The 20,222-nt window shown below is 48.8% G+C and overlaps 2 protein-coding genes across 2 annotated transcripts in view; one reads left to right on the plus strand and one right to left on the minus strand.

The window, feature by feature from the left end:
• Positions 1 to 20,222, minus strand: part of LOC119452747 (activating transcription factor 7-interacting protein 1-like) — a 120,470-nt gene that overhangs the window by 26,223 nt on the left and 74,025 nt on the right. The window contains 4 exon segments of the mRNA XM_049667352.1: positions 2,322 to 2,360; positions 7,956 to 8,077; positions 15,635 to 15,770; positions 15,772 to 15,927. Coding sequence (XP_049523309.1) covers positions 2,322 to 2,360; positions 7,956 to 8,077; positions 15,635 to 15,770; positions 15,772 to 15,927 — 453 coding nt within the window.
• Positions 3,383 to 5,491, plus strand: LOC119452872 (tigger transposable element-derived protein 6). Its single transcript, XM_037714823.2, has one exon. The coding sequence runs from the start codon at positions 3,856 to 3,858 to the stop codon at positions 5,404 to 5,406; it is 1,551 nt and encodes a 516-aa protein (XP_037570751.1). The 5' UTR covers positions 3,383 to 3,855; the 3' UTR covers positions 5,407 to 5,491.

The following is a 20,222-nucleotide window of genomic DNA, read 5'->3' on the forward strand; positions in this document are numbered from 1 at the left end:
GTGTGATGCGCGACGGTGATATTTGTGGTGTGCGACAAGGTGCGGTGCATTCAAACAAGGAGCAGACGACAAGCAGTGCGCGCGCCGAGGCGAATTCCATGCTGATGGAAAACGACGACGCCGAAGACCGTCCGGTGCGTGAACACGTGGCGCAAGAAACAAAACACAGAAAAAGGCATCCAATCACAAAAGACCACGGAGCTTCAAGCAGCCAATGAGCGAATAACAAAACGGCCAGAGCGACAGAAAAAGCGAGCCACGCTGGCAGTAGGGGGGAAGAGTTCCAGAAGCGGCACCAGGAGAAGGTCGGCCACCGGATCGGGGGTTGAAGACGGCCGTCGGGTTCCGGACCCGAGCCACCAGGACTTCACCCGGCCGGGGCCTCTTGCCAACCCGTTCCTGGGTGTCGCCACTCCATCCGTTCGGGAACTGCTGCCCGAGGCCGGTGAGCGTCTATGCCCGTGGGCAGAACGAGAGCTGTCGGGCTACGGGCCCGAGCTCCACGACCAGCTGCCCGGCCAGAACGCCGCCGCCGTCAACCCGTGCTGCCAAGCCGTCTGCCTTCCTGGGCATCGCCACTCTGCCCGATAGTCAACTGCTGCTACCCGAGGCCGGTGAGCGTCTGCGCCCGTGGGCAGAACGATAGTTGTCGGGCTACGGGCCCGAGCTCCACGACCAGCTGCCCGGCCAGAACGCCAGCGCCGTCTTCCCGTGCTGCCGAGCCGCCTGTCTTCTCACTCCACACCAGAGCTGTGGGCCACGCACTGGTAGCCTGTACATGCCATCTCATATGAGCCATCTGCTGTGGCACGTACACGCTTGGGGGGTGATGAAAACTGAAGACGACGAAGAGGAGAGAACGCGTGAGGTGAAGGCTCGCGCTAGCGCCATCTTTAACCAGTTGGTTCAATAAATCGCAACTGGCGGACGTGCAGTCGCTTCGTTCCTTACATTTATGGTCCCGTGAAACCCAGGAGACGACTGGCGTCCTGCACCGGGGACGATGGATCGACTGCGACGCAGCAGAGACGTACTTCGAGTCGCTGCTACAAGACTCATCTCGTCCGCTACCGAAGCGCTACAAGCCGAGCATCCTTTGCCATCTGTGATGTAGCGTGACTGCAGACGGTTCTTCAATTGGGGGATAACCCCATTAAGGACAAAGCCGTTTGTTGGAAAACACACAAACTTTTAACAAAACTGAAACGAAAATTACCCCATAAAAACAAACACTTAAAACCACTATCACGGCACAAAACGTTCGGGCAGGAAGCAGGCGTGTGTGCGTACTGTATTCTCGACGCGAAGCAGCGGAGACGAGACGACGAGAGAAGTGGTGTTGGTCTCACCAAAGAAGGTCGTCGTATCGGACTGCAGAAGCATCGTCTCGATGCACGGTCGGGGTGGTTTGGGATGATTTTTTCCGCCAGCGACGCCAGCGTGCCCACACCGACATCGTATTTTCTGCGACACGGGGCCCTTAACGCTCTCGCATTAAAACGGCAACTGGCTCTCCGCAACAGTACTCGCAGTTTGCGGACACTGACTAAAATGAGAGAGCACACGCACAATGCGCAGCAGGTCACGGCGCCTCGGAGAGTAAAAGTGAAGGAGGGGCAGCCGGCACATGGTCGGTGTAGTCTGTTGCTCGCTTTTTTGCCTATCTTTGATTTCGCTGTGTGTGATGGCCCCAAAGTCAAGTTATACGCTTGCTGTAGGAGAGAGAGTTTATCTGCTCACAAAATGGAAATGCTGATCAGATACCAATAAACTTTGACCTACTGCAAACCTACTGCACAACAACACCTATAGAGCTTCTGCAATGTTTTTGTTGACCTTTTCCATTGTTTTCTCTGTCAACATTGTGCTCTCAATTCGTGGTCCATAGGCATGCATTTACTATAACAAGCCAAACTGCAATCTGGCTGCTTCTCTACACCTCGTTACTTTTCACTCATGCACCTGTCTCTCAGGATAGTAAGGTAAACAGCAGCATCACACACAAGCTTCCTGCACACAGCCCACAAGCTCTTGTGACCTGTTTGTGATTGCACAAGTCTGATTGCATGTGTCTTTCCTCTGATGCAAGAGGCAATCGGTCAACAATGAATACAATGTGCACATCCCTCTTGTGAAGCTGATGAGAAGCCATGTGTGCATGACTCGATTACAGATTTGTGGTTGTAAGGTAGGGAAATCTCTCTCACTGCTGCTTTGTTCAGAGTATGACTGCTTCAATATTTTTGTGGCGACAGCAAACAATACTTGTGCTGAAAGGCAAGTATGGTTCAGTCAACAATGCGTCTAAGTTTATACTTTACCTCTTTGTAAGGAGGCATGGTTATGACGATTTCCCGCCACTGGTAAAAAGAATACCATCAGTTTATGTGCAGTTGCCTGAAATTCGTTCAAAACACTAGAATCTGAAAGGTTAAGCATCGTCGCTCTTTATTACTTCCTTCTAACATCACTTCTTCAGTAATTACGCACGAGAGGATAGTTTTTCATTAGGAGCATGCACATACAGTCGATCCTGGATATATCAAACCTGGATATATAAAATTTTTGTCTATATTGAACAGCCTAAAAATCTACTTGAAAATTCCATGCAAAAGTATAGCACTGTACTGCGCTGTGCATGTATGAAACTTCCGTTCCCCGCCACATTCAATATATTGAATGTAATGCCTCACCCCTGCAATTGTGCATCTCCTAACACGGACGCGATCTCGCTCCATCGAATATAATTGCGCCGAAGCAACAGTGCCGTTTCGGCAGATGCTGGATATTGAATCTGAAGAGCAGTGCATGCCACAGAGGAAGAATGAGCAAGGTGCATGTTGCTGCAAGCAGCTGTTCGTTATCAGCAAGAGCAGATCACCACACTGCTTCAATAAGTGATATAGACTTGTCAGTTCGATTAAGATTCCACAAGAGTAGACGACACTCAATCATTAGGCTTCGATTTTACACTTGTGACTGCCTGCAGGCTGCCTGCAGGGTGCCAGAGCTAGCCAGAGCGCCTTTGTTTTTATGGGGTTGCTCCGCCCACCACGCAACGCGCCTCCGCCGCGCTTTTGTTTTACTCGGTCTGGACGGTTCTGGCTACCTGCGGGCTGACAAACATCCTTGACAAAATTATTCCTCATAATTTTGAGAGTGGCAGCCCACAACCAGATGTCACGAAACATAATAATGACAGCGCATTCCTTTTATCTCAAATCTTCTCGGGATATTAAAAATGTAAATCAATATCAAGGGTCAAACCTGAAAGTAATTTTACTGGCGCAGCAGGCTGCATATCTCCGGGACTGGACCACAAAAGCGGTTTGGAACATACCCGATACAAAAAAGTGGTGGTAAAGTTGCTAAGAAATATGTTATCTTCAATTACAGTAGAACCGCGTTATAACGAAGCGGGATATAACGAACTAATGGATATAACGAAGCAATTGTAATTCCCCTTGAAATTCCCATAGACGCCCATGTATTTAAAACCTCGTTTTAACGAAGCGAAAATTTCCTCACAATGGATATAACGAACCATTCTTTGTCCACAACGAGCATTTACTGATCATTTTGGTATACGTGAATTCAATATCTCATAGCGCGCGACGGTTTACGTCCCATCACTGCTGCGGTAATTCAAAACTCGCGCCTTGCGCTCCCCAGGAGCCGCCTGCCAACACGCGCGTGGGTGCGCGTCTCCCTGCCTCCCCTTTCCTCAGGAACTAATGGACTCGCCCGCGCAGCAACTCGCGCGAGCGTGCGCGTCAGCCGGCCTCCCCTCTCCTGTGGAACTCATTGACCCACCCGCGCATCTGACCTCCTCCTCCGACACGAGATGGACACGAGATGGACAACGGCAAACGTAAGCGCAAAACTATAACAATCGAGCAGAAGTCGGCAATGCTGAAAGCCGTTGAATCCGGCGTCAAGAAAAAAAAAGTGGCCGAAGATTTCGGCGTATCGTTGAGCACGCTGTCGACGATCTTAAGCAAGAGAGAAGCTATTACCGGCGCTGTTGCACGTGGCGTCAAAGGCGACCGAATGAAGCTGCGAGCCCCCGCCTTCGAAGCTGTCGAGAAGGCGGTGTTCAACTGGTTTTTAGAAATCAGAGCAAGCGGCACTCCTGTGAGCGGGGCACTTCTGCAGCAGAAGGCAAGGAACTTCGCGTGCATCATGGGGCACAATGATTTTGTGGCGAGTGACGGCTGGCTGCAGCGCTTCAAGGAGCGCCACGACATCGTCGGCAGGGCTGTCAGCGGGGAATCGCTATCTGTGGACCGCGAAGCTGCAGTGGCGTGGATCGAGAAGAACATTGGGCAGCTGCTCGAAAAATACAGCCCCAGGGATTTGTTCAACACAGATGAGACTGCCCTGTTCTATCAGATGTTGCCGCAAAAAACCTTGGCCCTCAAAGGTGACCGCTGCCAGGGCAGTAAGCAGAGCAAGGTCCGTGTGACCGTGCTACTTTGTGCGAATATGGACGGGTCCGAAAAGGTGCCGGCCCTCGTGATCGGCAAAAGTGCATCACCACGATGCTTCAAAGGAAAGCGGAAACTCCAAGTGAGTTATGTGTCCAACCGCAAGGCCTGGATGACAAGAGAGATCTTCGCACAATGGCTGCGTGAGTGGGACGAGCGGCTGGGCAAGCAGAACCGCAAGATATGCCTCGTCCTGGATAACTGCGCGGCCCACCACACTACCGTTGTGCTTAAAAACATTGAACTGTGCTTTTTGCCGCCTAACACTACTGCGGTTGTGCAACCCCTCGATCAAGGTGTGATCATGAACTTTAAGTCGGGCTACCGCAAGCGTGTCATCGACCGAATTTTGCTCAATATGAGCATGAAGCGCGAGACAACGATCGACCTGTACATGGCGATCGAGATGTTACAAGCTGCCTGGATGGCCGTCACTGCAAGCACGATCGCCAACTGCTTCCGGCATGCCTCATTTGGCGTCAGCAGCGGAGAGCCCAGCGAAGATCTCGGTGATGTCGCCAGTGAGGGTGCCGCGGGCGACCAGGCCCAGACGTCGTGGGACGCTCTCCTTGACGCCGGCGTTGTGCCTGACTGCGACACATTCTGCACGTACGTCGGTGCCGATGCTGACGCGGTGACAACTGAAGAGTTGTCAGATGCGGAAATTGTGCGCGCAGTGACGGGGGTGCATAATGACGACAGTGACGAATGTGTCGACACCCCGGAGCCTAATGTTGGCGAACCCGACGAACCGACGCCCGCACAAGCGCTGGATGCGACAGACCTGCTGCGCCGCTTCTTTGGTGCTCACGATGACGGCGAGGACGGACTCGAAATAGCGGCTGCAGCTGAAAAAGCAGTCATCCGCTTGAAGAAGAGTCGGCAAAAGTCTATTAAGGACTATTTTTCTTCGAAGTGATCTGCCAGCTGGTGTGCTGAATTTGGCGGAAATAAAGTGCATTGTTCTTTATTATTTTGCTAGTTTTTTGCCTTCTGACGGCCGTTTTGCGCTGCGCGGCGGGCTGCTGTGACATTCGGTCGTGAGTACATTCTCTCTTGCTGGCTAATTGTCAGTAGAAATGGATATTGGCTATAACGAACTAATGGTTATAACGAAGTAAATACGACTCCCCCTTCAACTTCGTTATAACGAGGTTTGACTGTATTAAACAAATAAAATTGCCTGACAGCAGGATTGAAGCAGAGGACTCCTAGCACAACAGCTCGATCCTCTAACCATTGGGACATGCCTCAGTAAACAGAATATACCGTAAAATTCGGAGCAAGCAAGTCGAAATTAGCAGCAAAGGTAGGGGGGGGGGGGGGAGGGCATTCGCGGAATGTCGCCAAAATTCTAGATGGCGACAAGATTTTCCCGCAGAAAAAAAAAAAAAAAAAACGCAGTGGGAATCGAATTAAAATTTCTCTTTAACATGAACTTTATTAAGCTGAAAATTTGTTAGTGCTGTTTATCACTCTCAAAACCATCCAAAGAACTGCAGAAATAGCGCATCGACGCTGCACCGGCACATCATTGTGACCGGCGACACGAACATTGGTTATACAGCTTTCTATTCCTGGCAAAATGATGTCCCCTAGAGTAAGGTGACACTAACAAGAGTTCCAATACAAGTGAAGCTCCGCTGCAGTGCATGGCTACCGACGGCGGACAGCGAACTGCAGCTCAGCCATGCTCGCATTGCAGCTGGCGGCGCCGCAAATATCAGTACGTTTTCTTCTTCGTGTGAACTTATTGCAAGGTGAGAGTAAAGCAGCAGCACGGTAACAAAACATTGCTGCTTGGGAGCGTCGGCGGTTCGTTCTAAAGCACCATCAGCTACAGATTCAAAGTGAACCCCAGAAAAAGCCTAGCGACGATAACGGTGGTGAGTGATCAGCGGCGATGAAGCGGCCGGCAGCACCAGAATGTAGCCACGACCACTCCTGTCGCCGAGTGGTCACGTCGCTGTGCCGCAGGGAAATTCTCTGTACTGTGTGACAGGCAGATCTCGCTCGCCGCAGTTCGCCCCGGTGCACCCGGGTGCGACCATGATTAGATGAAACGGCGCATCGCGGCACCCCGATGCGCACCGGTGCAATATGCCGAATTTGCCGTTATTTTCGTGGACTGGCTGTGGCAGGCCAGTGTTGCCTGGCGCAAAGCGGAGAGGGGGCACTCGCGCTGTTCCGGGAAAGTTAGAACGGCGCGGCAAATTTGAAATTAGCAGTGAAGTTAGGAGCGGGGGGGCTCTTGCACAGGTGAGGGTGCTTGCTCGGAATTTTACAGTAACACCCTTAAGTACTTCCCGCATGCAAGCCAGTGTAATCATACGCTTGGTACGCTTTATGAACACTCAGCGCAATTTTTCACCGTCATCAATTATTACACATAAAAATACTGATTTCTTTAGTTTCAGTATATTTTCTGAGGAAAATTACTCACATTAACTGTACATTAACTGTAACATGCTGCTATCACATTCAGTGCTTTGCCCTTATGGCAAAACTGTGAAAGCTGCGATCTGCTCATCTTTCCCTCCCAGAATGGTTGGAGGAATGTTTACATAGGAATGTGCGGAACTTGAATGTTCACAATTATGTTTAAAAAAAGAAAGAATAAAAAAAAGAAACCCTCAGCTTTCTATTTCTCTCTCACTTTTTTTTTCCCCGGTCCCACAGTTACCAGACAACTACTGTGGTGGCACATGAGAGGTATACAAGAGAAGGAAAGACTGTTTCACATGCTCATACTCTTTCCCTGCAATCTCCGGCTTCTCATACTGCGCAGGATTCATGTCCATCCATACTCAGTCAGCCACAACTTCATTGAAAGATCCTTTGGCTTGCCCAACATATCACACTCACCCACTAAGCATTCTGCTGTTTGTGTTGCATAAGTACAGTCAAACCTCAATATAACGAACCTCGATTGAATGAAATTTGATATGTAACAAACTATTTTCTTTTATCCATCTTTATTCCATTGAAAACAGTGTATATTTTTCTGCAACTTAACGAAGTAATTTCGTGACACAGTTTCGATGTAACAAAGTTCTTGGTCATTTCAAGCCTATATGGGTAGTAAATCTAGCAAAAAATTATCACAATGCCATCTGTGGCAAAAGTTATTTAAAGCGTCCTTCTGCATGAAAAGTTTGAGCGTCAAAAACGATGTCAAAGCGCACACGACACGGTAGGCAGGAAGCATCGTTGTGCTATTGGTCGCATTAGTAAACAATTTGCAGAGGCTGCGGGACACGCGGCATCTCACAGCGCTCGGACAAACATGAAAGCTGACGATTCTTTCTGCACAAGGGGTTGGGAAAGGAGTGAATGCGGTAATGTGAACATGCACGCGAGGTGACACTCCGTGAACTTAAAAAAGAAAAAAGCCACCAATATTCCAGTTTTTATAGTAAGTTCATATAAACTGATCACAGACAAATAATGGCTTCAACAACATGGTACCTGAGATCCTGTTGCCGTTGCAACCATCATGGTGGTAGCTCCAGCCGGTGTCCCAGTTGGGCTGCCAGATGCATTTGCAGGCATTAAGTTCGCTGGCACAGCAATGGTACCTCCAGGCACGGCTGCATGGCAGAGTCACGCATGTCAACAAGTAGGTACAGCTGAGCCTTGATACTATAACGAAGGGGCCCTTTCAATTAGAAAACAATGTGAAAACGAGATTTTTTTTCTTACAAAAATAATCCAGTGCTATGTTTTCAAGACGACGACACAGAAAGACATCTTTCAATAAACATAGTTGGAATCAGCACCCGTCTTGCCATGTCTTTCTGTGTCATCGTCTTGAAAAAGTAGCGCTGGATCTTTCAATTGGAGTCAGCGCCTGTCCTGTCCTGTCATGTCTTTCTGTGTCGTCATCTTGAAAAAGTAGTGCTGGATTACTTTCGTAAAAAAGAAGAAATGAGGCATCACCAACTAGCCCCGCAACGTGTTTTATTGAGTGAGAACAAGAATTTCATTAAAATTAAGGTTTCTACGTTTTAGCAGCCAAAAGCACTGCATGAACTCCTAGATCACGTCCGGAGGCTAAAACCTTGTCAACAAGCATATACAGTCGAACCTCGATATATCGAACAGCGCGGCGATCGCGAAATAGTTCGATATATCCAGAATTCGATATAAAAAAATCAAGTAAAAAATGCGTCAAAAACTTGTGGAAAACAACCAATGAACCAATCATGGTGCAGTAAGTACTCACTTGAGGATTCAAACAAAGCATTTATTGCGTCCGCTTAAAATACTGAAAAAGGGTAGCCTGCTTTTTGTTTGCAATGGCGTGTTTGACGACTGCGTCCTCAATGTAATCCAGGCGATCCACAAGTGATAGGCCGGTGCCTTCAATCGCGCCGCTCTGCGGCGCACAAGGGCCAGAGCAGCTATGACCTCAGCTGATGTAGGGAGCGGGGCATCATCAGCGCTTGCGGGATCCATCTCGGCAGCGTTTTTATTTGGCTGCTCAGCAGTAACTTTGGCGACGATCTCCACATCTGTCAGCTCTGCTGTTGTACCAGTGCTGTCGTACTCAATGTGCTCCTTGGTATGCCAAACGCTTCTGCGACGCTCGACTTCTTCTCGCCATTCTCGACGCGCTGGATTGCTTCTAGTTTAGCAGCAAAAGTCAGAGTCGTCCGTTTCTTAGCGTTTGCAGCCATCGTTACACACACCACGACGTGCGACAGGCCTAACTCCACACACACGAACACAACGAGGTTACGAGCGCAACGATCGATGCGACCAGGGATGCGACGACGGGGAGGAGCTAGTCCAACAAGTGCAGTGCGTCGACCCGTCGACGCTGCAAGGATGCGGCGTGCGCACGTCGCTACGTTCAAGTGGCGCTCTCGGCGCCATCGATGTGTGGTCGTAAATGCCCACCGCGCTGCCGCTAGTTTCGAAAGTGTTGCGGGAAAGCTCGCCGCCTGTCAACGGAGCGCGGGCGGTCTGGGGTGGCCGAGTTCGATATATCCATTATGCGTCAAACATCGTTCGAAATAAAAAATTAAAAATGCATGCGATTTCCCGCGTGATATAGGAACCGTTCGATATAGGCAATAATTCAATATATCCGTGTTCGATATATCGAGGTTCCACTGTATATGATACACTTATTTTTTATTTGTATAAATGTTTACCACTTCTATCTGTAATGCTTCAATGGCCCTGATAGTAACCAAATAGATCAAAATATGAAACAAAACATTGTGTCTCTAAGTATTGTATTGTAGAGACGAGGTACACAGGACAAGTACTTCAGATATTGAAGTCCTCTCTAGACATAGATGCCAAACAAATCACAAAAATAATCTAAGCTTTTGATATTAAAAGGATAGGGGACGCCTGCGTCAGCCAGGCAGAGGTCTCATTGTCAGACAAGCAATATGCATATCTGCTTAGCATGTGCGCTCTCCCCACATAATCTGTTATATTAAGTTTTTTTTTTTTTTTTTTCATGATTGTGGTCTTTTATGCCTTGTTAACCTTCATATTTGCATCTGACCCTGTGTTCCTTGGTTTCTATGTGTGTTGCAATCGCTTATATACAATCGTTTTCAATAAAATCTTCAGTTGAAAATACAGTGCCCATCCTGTGAATCTCATTTACGTCTTCGTCCTTTCACGATACAACAAAATTATTTTACTGTACCAACTCACTCAACTTTCGATTCTATTGTATCATAAATGAGTGTCAGCGACAGCTTTCTTATGTGACCCTGCCCTTTATCTCCATGCCAGCACATGACTCACGGCAAACGTTACACACGAAACCTGATTAAAGAAGACTTGGTATTGGCGGCGAGCTACACCTCTAGAACAGCTGGCACTGCTGTCGGTGATAGGTGATATGCTGTACGAGAGATCACGTAAACACAGCTGCCGCGCTGGCTGCATTGGCAACATCGGAAGTCGAGGAGCGAAACTGAGAATGAATGTTTTTAACTAGGGGTGTGCGAATATCGAATATCACGGAATCGAATATCTACTATTCGACCTTTCGATATATTTGAGGGAGAGACCTGCGCAGTGCCACAGTGTGCGCTGCGAAACCCCTCGTTCACAATGCCGTCCAAGTGAGCTTTTCACTTCCGTTTTCGGCGCAAAAGGAGCGCTGAGCGTGCTGCCCTGTCTGACACAGTAGCGGACTTCATCACTGGGAGCGCTGCCCAAGGTGGGGATCACACACACAGCGCCTGAACGCCGCGCCGGCCGGGGTCACCTCTGTCTGTACATGGTTTGTCCGGTTCGACAGGACCGATTGAAACAATGCCGCGGACAGAGAGAACGGCAACAAAAGTGGCACATATTTCATAAAGCATGTGTGAAGATTGGGCCGATTAGCCACTGATACGCATGCAGATCGAATTGGATAGCGGCAACGATCTTCACACCATTTCAACAGCCATTATCTAATCTGCACGCGTAACCTCAGGACCGATCACATGATGAGCCACTCGTATAAGCATACCAGGGACAAGCATTCCGTGGTGCCTTGCAGTGAATTTTCGTCACAGCCACACTACCTATGACATTAGGCCTAATCGGCATCTTCAGGCGTCGCTGACTAAAGCTAGTTTGGTGCTGAATCGACGCGGATCTATTCGCAGCAGCCGCACAACACTAGGAAAGCTGACAATGCCTCGCAGACAAAAGCGAGTGCACGGGATGGCAACAAAAGTTGTTCACGGCCGGCATCTTTGTAACACACGATACGGCAGCCTCTAGTTCCCGACGCCGTTCGTAGACACACATCGGTCTCTTTCGTTTTCTATCTTTCTTTCTTTCTTTTTACGTACAAGCATAAATGGCTAGGTGCACTGAAAGGCGTCGAAGAGTAGCGTGAAGCCGTGAAGTGTGAAACTCGAATTGTGAAGCACGCGGAAAGTACGATAGAGAGCGCTGAACACACAGCAAACTAACGCCATCTACGTTGAGCGAAGCAGGGAAGGAGAAAAGAGGCGAAGCTTCGCAGAGGAGAAGGGTAGGCAAAGCGCACTGGGTTGACCTCCTCTGGCAGTTGCTACAGGTTGTGTGTGCGCTAAAGAGCTAACGGGTTCATCTCATGATCGAGTTGCTGAGCGCCGTGTGAGAAGATTCAACTCGCACATACAGCATACGGCGCTGCAATGTCACTGCAATTTTTTAAAATTTTTTTTAGGTTCGAGCAACCCCGTCACAAGACTAGCTCTGGATTTAAACGGTGGGAGCGGAAATGTCATGGCTGGTTGCATGCATTTGCGCGGACGGCAGATGACGGAGGGGGAGCAAGGAGGGGAAGGGGGGGGGGGGGCATCGCACGATCTTTACACGTGAAAGGACGGCTTTACACGTGAAAATGCACGTGTGACCAGGCTATACCTACTCCCATAGCAATAGCTTGTTCGCTGCGTCTTTGCGCTAGAAAACTTAAGTACGCGCAAAAACGCGTACGGCTTTTTTTTTTCCGAAGCTTTCGTCTCCCTGCTCCCTCATACGAGAGGGTTGCATTTCCTGCGGCAAGTGCATGGGCCGCGTGTCTTCCGCTGTGTGCGAGCGTGCAGCCATCATTTGCCTTTACGTCAACAGATTCAGAATTGTACAGAATATTTCACGGCACAGCATAGATATGGCATGTGTATGCATTTTAAGTAGTGCATGCAACTCATTTCCGCTTCACTTACGCCGGTGCAAACAGGAAGCGGCCTTGTACCTCACAGAATCTCGACTGATTGGTGTACTAGTGATGCAGGAGTGAACTCCGGTCTTGTTCAGTGCATAGTGCACATGATCAATTTCTTAGGACACGTGAACTCCGACGAGAACTCTCAGCGCCTGCAACATGAGTTTACTTATGCTGTACTGCGCACAGCAGTAATTCATGCTTGTCGGCTGTCTGTTTCGTGCATTCTGTTGCGAGTCGGTGGAATTTCACTGCTGTCATCAACCCCTTCGTGTGTACATTGCTGGTTTGGGATTCCACAACAAAACAGCAGCTACCAGCCTTCCGTAATTGCTGGTTTGGGATTTAACAACACGACAGTAATTACCAGCCTTCCGTAGGGGCGCAATCGCAGACAAGAGACGTTTCTCGCGCAGACTAGATCCTGCGCGAGCGCGGCCTAACTGGCACCTGAAGGGAAGCGGCGGAAATGTATAGTACTGGAGATTTCGACCACCTGGGGTCTTTAACGTGCTTCTAAATCTAAGTAAACGGGCCTCGAGCGTTTTCACCATCATCTAAAATGCGGCTGCCGCATTTGTTGCTTCATTTGTTGCGCATTTGTTGGTTCAGAATGCGACCGCCACATTCTCGCCCAAAACTTCACAGAGTGTCAAAGCCTCGACAAACACCGTGACAGTTTTTTCCATATGCAGACATGATTCGCTGTAAATTACCAACCCAAACGGAAGCGCCCAGGAATGAAATTGTGATAGTAGCACCGGTTTCATGAATTATGTCAGAGCAAAGCGACGTGAACAAAGGGGGGGGGGGGGTCAACCCCCCCCCCCCCCCCTTGGCTACGCCCCTGGTAGGCACATGTTGCGACGAAGTGATAACTGCATAACATTGATACAGTCGAACCCGGGTATATCGAACTTGCCGAAGAACGTTTATTAGTTTGATATATGGCATAATTCGATATAGGCCCGCTATAGGATTTGACGACGCAAAGAGCTTAAAACCCGTAACAGCTTTGCCAACGATGTTGTGCCGTTCTTTGAACCGTTGGAGCCAGCCGGAACTGCCTTGGAAATCGTTCCTGCCAAGCAAGAAACCAAGTTCCTTGGCTTTCTGCTCGATCATAGGGCCGGACACCGGGATGTTTCGCGACCGAACGTCAACAAACCATTTGTAAACGGCCGCTTCGACATCTTCGTACACAGCAGTGCGCACACGTCGGGCGCCACGGGCACCTGGCCTTTTGTCCGACTTGGTCCTGATGTCTGCCTTGTTCTTCAGGATAGTACTCAAGGTGCTCCTTGGAATCTTGTACGCGGCGGCGACGTCGGACTTCTTCTCACCGCGCTTGACTCGATTTATGATTTCGAGTTTCGCGGCGAACGACAAATTCTGCCTCTTTGCACAAGCCATGACGACAGCGCGCCAAGAAAGTTCACAGAGCGCCAACAGGCAACACCACCAGCACGGACCACGCTGAATGAGGACTCGAGGAAAAGAGGCAGCAGCAGGCACACAAGCATAAAGAAAGAAAAAATGGCGCTCACTTGTACCGCCTCCGTGCCTCGGAGAAAGCACGACGGCCTCTGATTGGCTGTAAGGGCTGCGAGCAGGCCAGGATAATTTTTTGCAGGGGGGTGTTCACCCGTGCACAGCCGGGTCTAAACCACTTTTTCTAGGGTGGCGCCGGCAGTTTTCCCCGCCACCGCGAGGGAAAGCCAACTTGCTGGGGCACTTTTGAGGTACATAGAGTTTGATATATCGGTTGTCGTTGCTATTTTCGTTCGACGTAACAGTAACTTTTGCTATATATTCTCAATGTAAATTTACCGTGTTTAGAAATTGTTCGATATACGGGATAATTTGCTATAAACGGGTTCAATATAGTCGAGCTCGACTGTAATACGGTGAAATCAGATATCACACTGCTACATGCGTGATAGCTGGTGACACACAACACGGACACAACGATGTAGCACAGGCTCTATGTGATCTCAGTAACAACATTACGCTGCGAGCTGCTATCGCCTGCGCCAACCAATCGGGTACTTCCTTTATCTTTCCACCTTTGGAGCTGATGCTTCCTTCAGCGCTCTTCTATTCTCCTCCTTACTCTTTTTACCCTCTCCACTTTACTGTGCGAGAGCACTGTCAGTCCAACCATCCAAAGTGCATAGGAGGAAGCTACTTAGCACTTTTGCCCCAAGGGCACAGCATAGACATCATGCCTACCAACTTGTTGACTTTAAAATTGATAAAAATCTCACAGACACAACAAGAGGCAGTGGGCAGTACACAGCACAGATTTCCTGTTTTTTTTTTTAACCCTTTCAGACACTAACTGATTCTGTTGATTTAAATCTTACCTCAACCACATTTCCTACATTTTCAGAATCATAAAAAGTATACAGCTGCAAAATAGATTAACAATTTTCAATCCGTTAGTGTGTTTTGCCTTGTTTAGAGAATGTGGATCCCATGCAAAAACTCATACAGGAACATCAGATATGAGAACATCAACTATTTCATGTCTAGCAGGCTTGAATAGTACCTATCCAGTCAGTTGAACATTGTGCCTAGTGCAACGAATTGTGAAAAACAATGAAAGAAGTGAACCCACTAGATACAATGACATACTCATACAGAGTAAAAATACATTTGACAAAAAGCATTTTGCACATGTTATTCAAACTTGAAGCATAATTCCAATCGGTTTTAAGTTGCTTTCATCAGTGCCTTTGCTGTTGATGCACAACCTTGGCGTACACAATTGTGTACACAGCACATCAAAGGGTTAAAGCTTGCCCTGAGCATACCTTTTTAGTATACACACCATATTTCCTCAATTCTAAAGCAGCCTAGATAGTAACATATGTCTGGTTTTCATAGTCAGAAATAAAGGCAGTGCTCTTAGTCATAAGTGACTAACAGCTGTCCCCAAACAAGAATCCAGACAGTTCAATTGCTCTTTTCATCTCTGATGACGAATTAGCAGATTGATTAAATAAAATATGTTCTATGGCAAACTTCATTGAAGAATTCCATGTCCTTCCCCCCCGCCCCCTCCCCCGATTTTATTCACCTCAAAACTAGCGGTCGACCTATATTCCACATCAACCTACATTCCAGTTTTAATGGTACATCTGTGAAGGCTTCTCTCAGAAGCTCTTAGTTTGTTTACCTTATAATTTTTGACAACTTTTGTAAATGTAAAAACTACGAAGCCATATATCGCTTCTAATGGTTAGCAGAATTCAGCTTTCGCTTCCAAATGCAGCAAATTTAATTCATATCAGTTCAGCAGTTGTCTAATGAGGACATTTCTGTGTTTCGCATGTAGTTGAATTGGGAAACCAGAATTGGCCAGGTAAAGCCTCCTCTCAACATAATAATAGTGTCATCCCTATAAAAGTGGTCACTCACACAATCTTCATCTGGGAGAAATGCAACTGAGAGTGGCACTTACTGGTGAAACCACCCTGCGGTGACGCCATGCGCAGCAGGATCGTCTGCATGGGCTGCGCACCACTGCCGGTAGCAAGCCGTGGTCCAGCCTCGCGTGGGGTCACCACCATGCCAGGGGGCAAGCTTGGCACTAAGTACTGTCACTCGCGCCGGGGGCCCGACTAGTGGTGACGAACCAAGCCGCAATGTGTTGCCACCGGCCTGAGTCACCGTGCCTCCCGTCATGTGGCTCAGCACCACTGAGGTGCCTGCAATGCTTACGCGCGTTGTAGAAGGGCTCGACGTGGATGACACCTGCGCAATGGGGAAAGCACAAGCAAAGCTCAGTGGCCCTTCCCTTAAGGTCATCACCCTCATCAACGACAACATGAGCCTATGAGACAGTTTTAGCTAAGCGTCCCATACACCCCACTCAGATTTTATGTACATGAGCAAACGCGCATTCAGCATGCCTGTAACCCAACAAACAAGCCATGTGGACGCACCCTGAGGGTTCGCTCAATCGGTTCTGCAGTGGAGCAGAGCATTCCACTGATGGCATAAGCGTTGTTTGCATCTACACTAGCTTTCTCAGTGAGCAGCTGTGGGCAAATTACAGTAGACTTCTGTTATTTCGATTTTCTAATTAATTCGATCCTGACCGCAGGCCTCACCCTGTGCCCATGCATTTCTATAAGCTCAAACTTTTAATCCCAAAATTGGCATTCGCCAGATAATTCAAACTGAACCAGTCATCATGCATGCGTCTGAACCCTATGGTGACCCCCAATAGCAACCCTTTTAGTGGCACCATGTCTCGGCAGAGCTTAGAGAACAGTGAACAGACGTCATCTCCCATCGTAAACACTTATTTTCGGCTTTCCACAAGAAGATTTCAGTAGAAGAATAATAAGAAAATAACGGTAGCTCACACTAAACGTGAACAGCGCAAAAGCAACACAGGGACGAAAACGAGATGGGACGAGTGCTGTTCATGTTTAATATGGATTACCAACTAGCCCAGTAAGCCTCCTTTACTAAGGTAGCTGACAATGTCCGATGATGACATTTACCTGTTTCTAACGGGTTTCTTTTAATTTTCCAAGAAAATTGGGCCGAAAATTGCCTGCGCAGTTCAACCGGATATAAAACCAAAACCGTTTTCGCAGCGTTCGTATGCTTTACAGCATAACACAGCTGTATTGTGATGAAGCTGACTTGAAGAATCATGTGGCGAAGCCGACCATATTAGACCCTAGTCCCTTTTTCTAGCTGAAAAATCAGGTGCACATTAGATTTCTACTTTTGACATGCAGAAAGTGGGTGCATGTTTGATTCAGGGAAGTGTTAGAATTGGGCATGTACTACCAAATGAGTTGGCGGTGTGTCTTGCCAATTATTAGTGCATCTTTTTTAATTCAACTCACTACATAATTAAATAAATTGCATTGGTTTCGTTAGGGTCCAGTTACCAGAAGTTGAGTGTACAGCCGAACCCATTTATAACAAGCTTGATAGTTCGACGAACACTGGTAGGTTTCAGTAGTCCTTTATATGTGAACTGGCCCTTCAAAACATGCAAAAATTAACGACAGTGTAGCTGGTGTCGGCAGTTACGATTTGACACCACTTTGGTCCAAAAACAGGATTTTCAGTATTGTATAGTGCAGAATATAGGTCGAGGTGTTTTTGAAAAAATATTACTAAAAAGTCACCCCTAGACTTATATACCGGTCCTTGGCACAACCTCAATTGTCGTCTGGCAACATGTGGGAGCCGCCGACCCTTTGGCATCCGCATCATTATTGTCTCCATGTTAACCGACGCTGTTCGACCGACGCCATCTTTTCTTTTTGTGCAGCTATCATTCCTGGAGTTGTTAATTTCGCGACCATCTGCAAAATGAGTACTGGTACTCAACGTCAGTTCGCCGCGGCGTTTAAGATGATGGTGATCGAATATGCTGGAGTTAATGGGAGCATGTCCGCCTAGTCGCACTTTGGCACCTCCGAAAAAAGCGCCCGATACTGGCGGACGCAGAAAGGCAAGTTGTCTAAAGCATAACTGCGAGTCGGCCTAGTTGGAACAGATTCATTTTCTTAAATTTTTGCGCGCAAACAAACAGGGACGAAGAAAAGGAGACACAAGGACCTTGTGTCCTTGTGTCTCCTTTTCTTCGTCCCTGTTTGTTTGCGCGCAAAAATTTAAGAAAATGAGCAAGTTGTCTGCGTGCAACGTGCGGAAGACGTGCTTTCACGGGCGGTGCAAGATAAGGTGGCGGATTCCGTCCGCAGTCAGATCCTTGGCAGTGACAGCGGACCTCATCGGCATCAAAGCTATCGAGCTTGCCCGTGAATCCAGACTAACGAGAGAGCAGTTTAAGGGCTCCATTTACTGGGTTCGCCGCCTCATGTGACGCAAATGTTTTGCACTTCGCTGGTGCACATCAGTCTGCCAGAAGCTGCCAGAGGCATACAAGGACAAGCTGGTCGAATTCTAGTGCTATGTCATCCGTCTTCGGTAGCAGCATGGCTACATACTAGGACAGATCAGCAACGCCGATGAAACGCTGGTTCCGTTCCGACATGGCGTCGGCCACTACAGTGTGCAAACGTGGCGCGAAGGAAGTCAAACTGCTTTTGATGGGGAACGAGCATTCGCGCTTCACGGTGATGCTCGCCTGCACTGTAGACAGCAGAAAGCTGCCCCCATTTATAATTTTCAAAAGGAAGACGCTGCCAAAAGAGGCATTCCTGTGGAACGTCGTCGTTCGCGTGACTGAAAAAGGTTATGGACGAGACCCTCATGGTCAACTGGATTTAAACTGTCTGGAATCGGCGGCCTAGCGCACTCCTGCGTTTCGCAGGCACTTGACCGCAGGTGTGAAGCAGGCACTCCGTGACGAGAGGACGGAGCTCGCCATCATTCCGGGAGGCACGACGTCAGCCCTTCAGCTGCTGGACGTCATACTCAACAAGCCCTTTAAAGACGGTGTTTGTGAACTCTACAATCAGTGGATGGCAGGCAACAACCCAAAGACCCAAACCGGCCAGCTGTGCAGGCCGCCCCTCGCCACTGTGGCCACATGGATGTCGCAGGCTTGGCGCTCGCTGCCTGGCAATATGCTGGTGCGGGCATTCAAGAAATGTTGCACCAGCAACTCCTTGGACGGCACAGAGGATGACATGTTGTTGGATGCAGCCAGTGAGAAGCAGTCTTCTTCAGCCGAGAGTTCAGACAGCTCAAACAAATGAGCAGTGACGGCACCGTCAATAAAATGAAGTTTTGTGCCTAATAATTTTTATGTTGACATCTTTGCTTCAAGGTAAGGGGGGTCGACCTATATTGCACTTTGACCTATATTCCGCATTATACGGTACCTTCATGTTTGTTCCTGGAACTTTTCCGCATCTAACTACAAGTTGCCGTTAAAAAAGGCGCAGTTTCGCCCGAAAGACAAAGCATCGATTGCGATAGCATATTAGTAAAGAGCTATACTAAGCAAGGATAGTAGGGGGGACGCGACTTTCGCATCGCGAAAAATGGCTAAAAAGTCTATTTTTTGAAAATCACATTTTCAGTTTCTGTAACTTATTCTATCTGATTCCGAAATATCATCACTGAAAACCAAGTAGAAGTGCTCTAAAAAAATTGTATCAGCCAAGGTGCCGAAAAATTGCGCGGAAATCGCGAAAGAACGGCGTTTTTCAAGCCACGATATCTCCGGAACGGTGCAGCCGAGCGCCGCCATCTTGGTCTCGTTGGAAAGCGCATTTCTCCGTCTTCAAATCTGCCGCTTCAGCTATCTCCTCCATACAGAAACAAGCACACAAAAAGCAAATGATTGAAGGTCGTGCCGGAGCCACCGATTGGCCACGCCCGCCACGTGACTCCAGCGCGGATCGCCATTGGTCCGGTGCTCGCTCTGTGATGGCGTCGTCTGCTCCGCTTGTTGCGGTCTCCTTGCGAGCTCCGGACAGTTTCCGTAATCTCGACGAGTGAAAGCGGGCGCTACGCGGACATCGCAGTAGCGTGGCCGATCCCGCTTTTTGTGGACGTCTCAGACCCGCGGCTAAGCATTCCGAGCATCGGCGACGCGGACTTCGTGACCGAGCTTCGGGCATGGAATGCTCGGACACGCGGCTAAGCCTCTCGCGTGTAGGCGTCACCGACTCGGCGATGAAGCACATCGCGCGCGGACTTCTCGGATCCTTGCCTAAGCATTTCGTTCGTTGGCGCCTCTGACTGCGCGACTAAGCAAATCGAGCGTCGACTCCTCGAGCACGCGGTTAGGCATTTCGAACGTCGGCACATCGCTCATCGAGTGTCGACTCATTGGACCCGCGACTAGGCAATTCGCGCGTCGGCACCTCGAGCGTCGACTCCTTGAGCCCGCAGCTAGGCATTTCGCTTGTCGGCACCTCGGACTGCGCGATTGAGCTTACCGAGCGTTTGGACCCGCGACCGGGCATTTCGCGCATCGGCACCTCAGACTGCGCGACTAAGCTCGTCGAGCGTCTATTCCGCGGACCTGCGACCAGGCATTTCGCACATCGGCACCTCGGACCTGCGACTTAGCACATCGCGCGCCGACTCTGTTATCGTAATGC

Source organism: Dermacentor silvarum, chromosome 5, assembly GCF_013339745.2.
Source record: "Dermacentor silvarum isolate Dsil-2018 chromosome 5, BIME_Dsil_1.4, whole genome shotgun sequence".
In the NCBI taxonomy this organism is placed as follows: domain Eukaryota; kingdom Metazoa; phylum Arthropoda; class Arachnida; order Ixodida; family Ixodidae; genus Dermacentor; species Dermacentor silvarum.

Coding starts and splice junctions, on each gene's coding strand:
- LOC119452872 (XM_037714823.2), top strand. CDS start 3,856: ATGGACAACGGCAAACGTAAGCGCAAAACTATAACAATCGAGCAGAAG.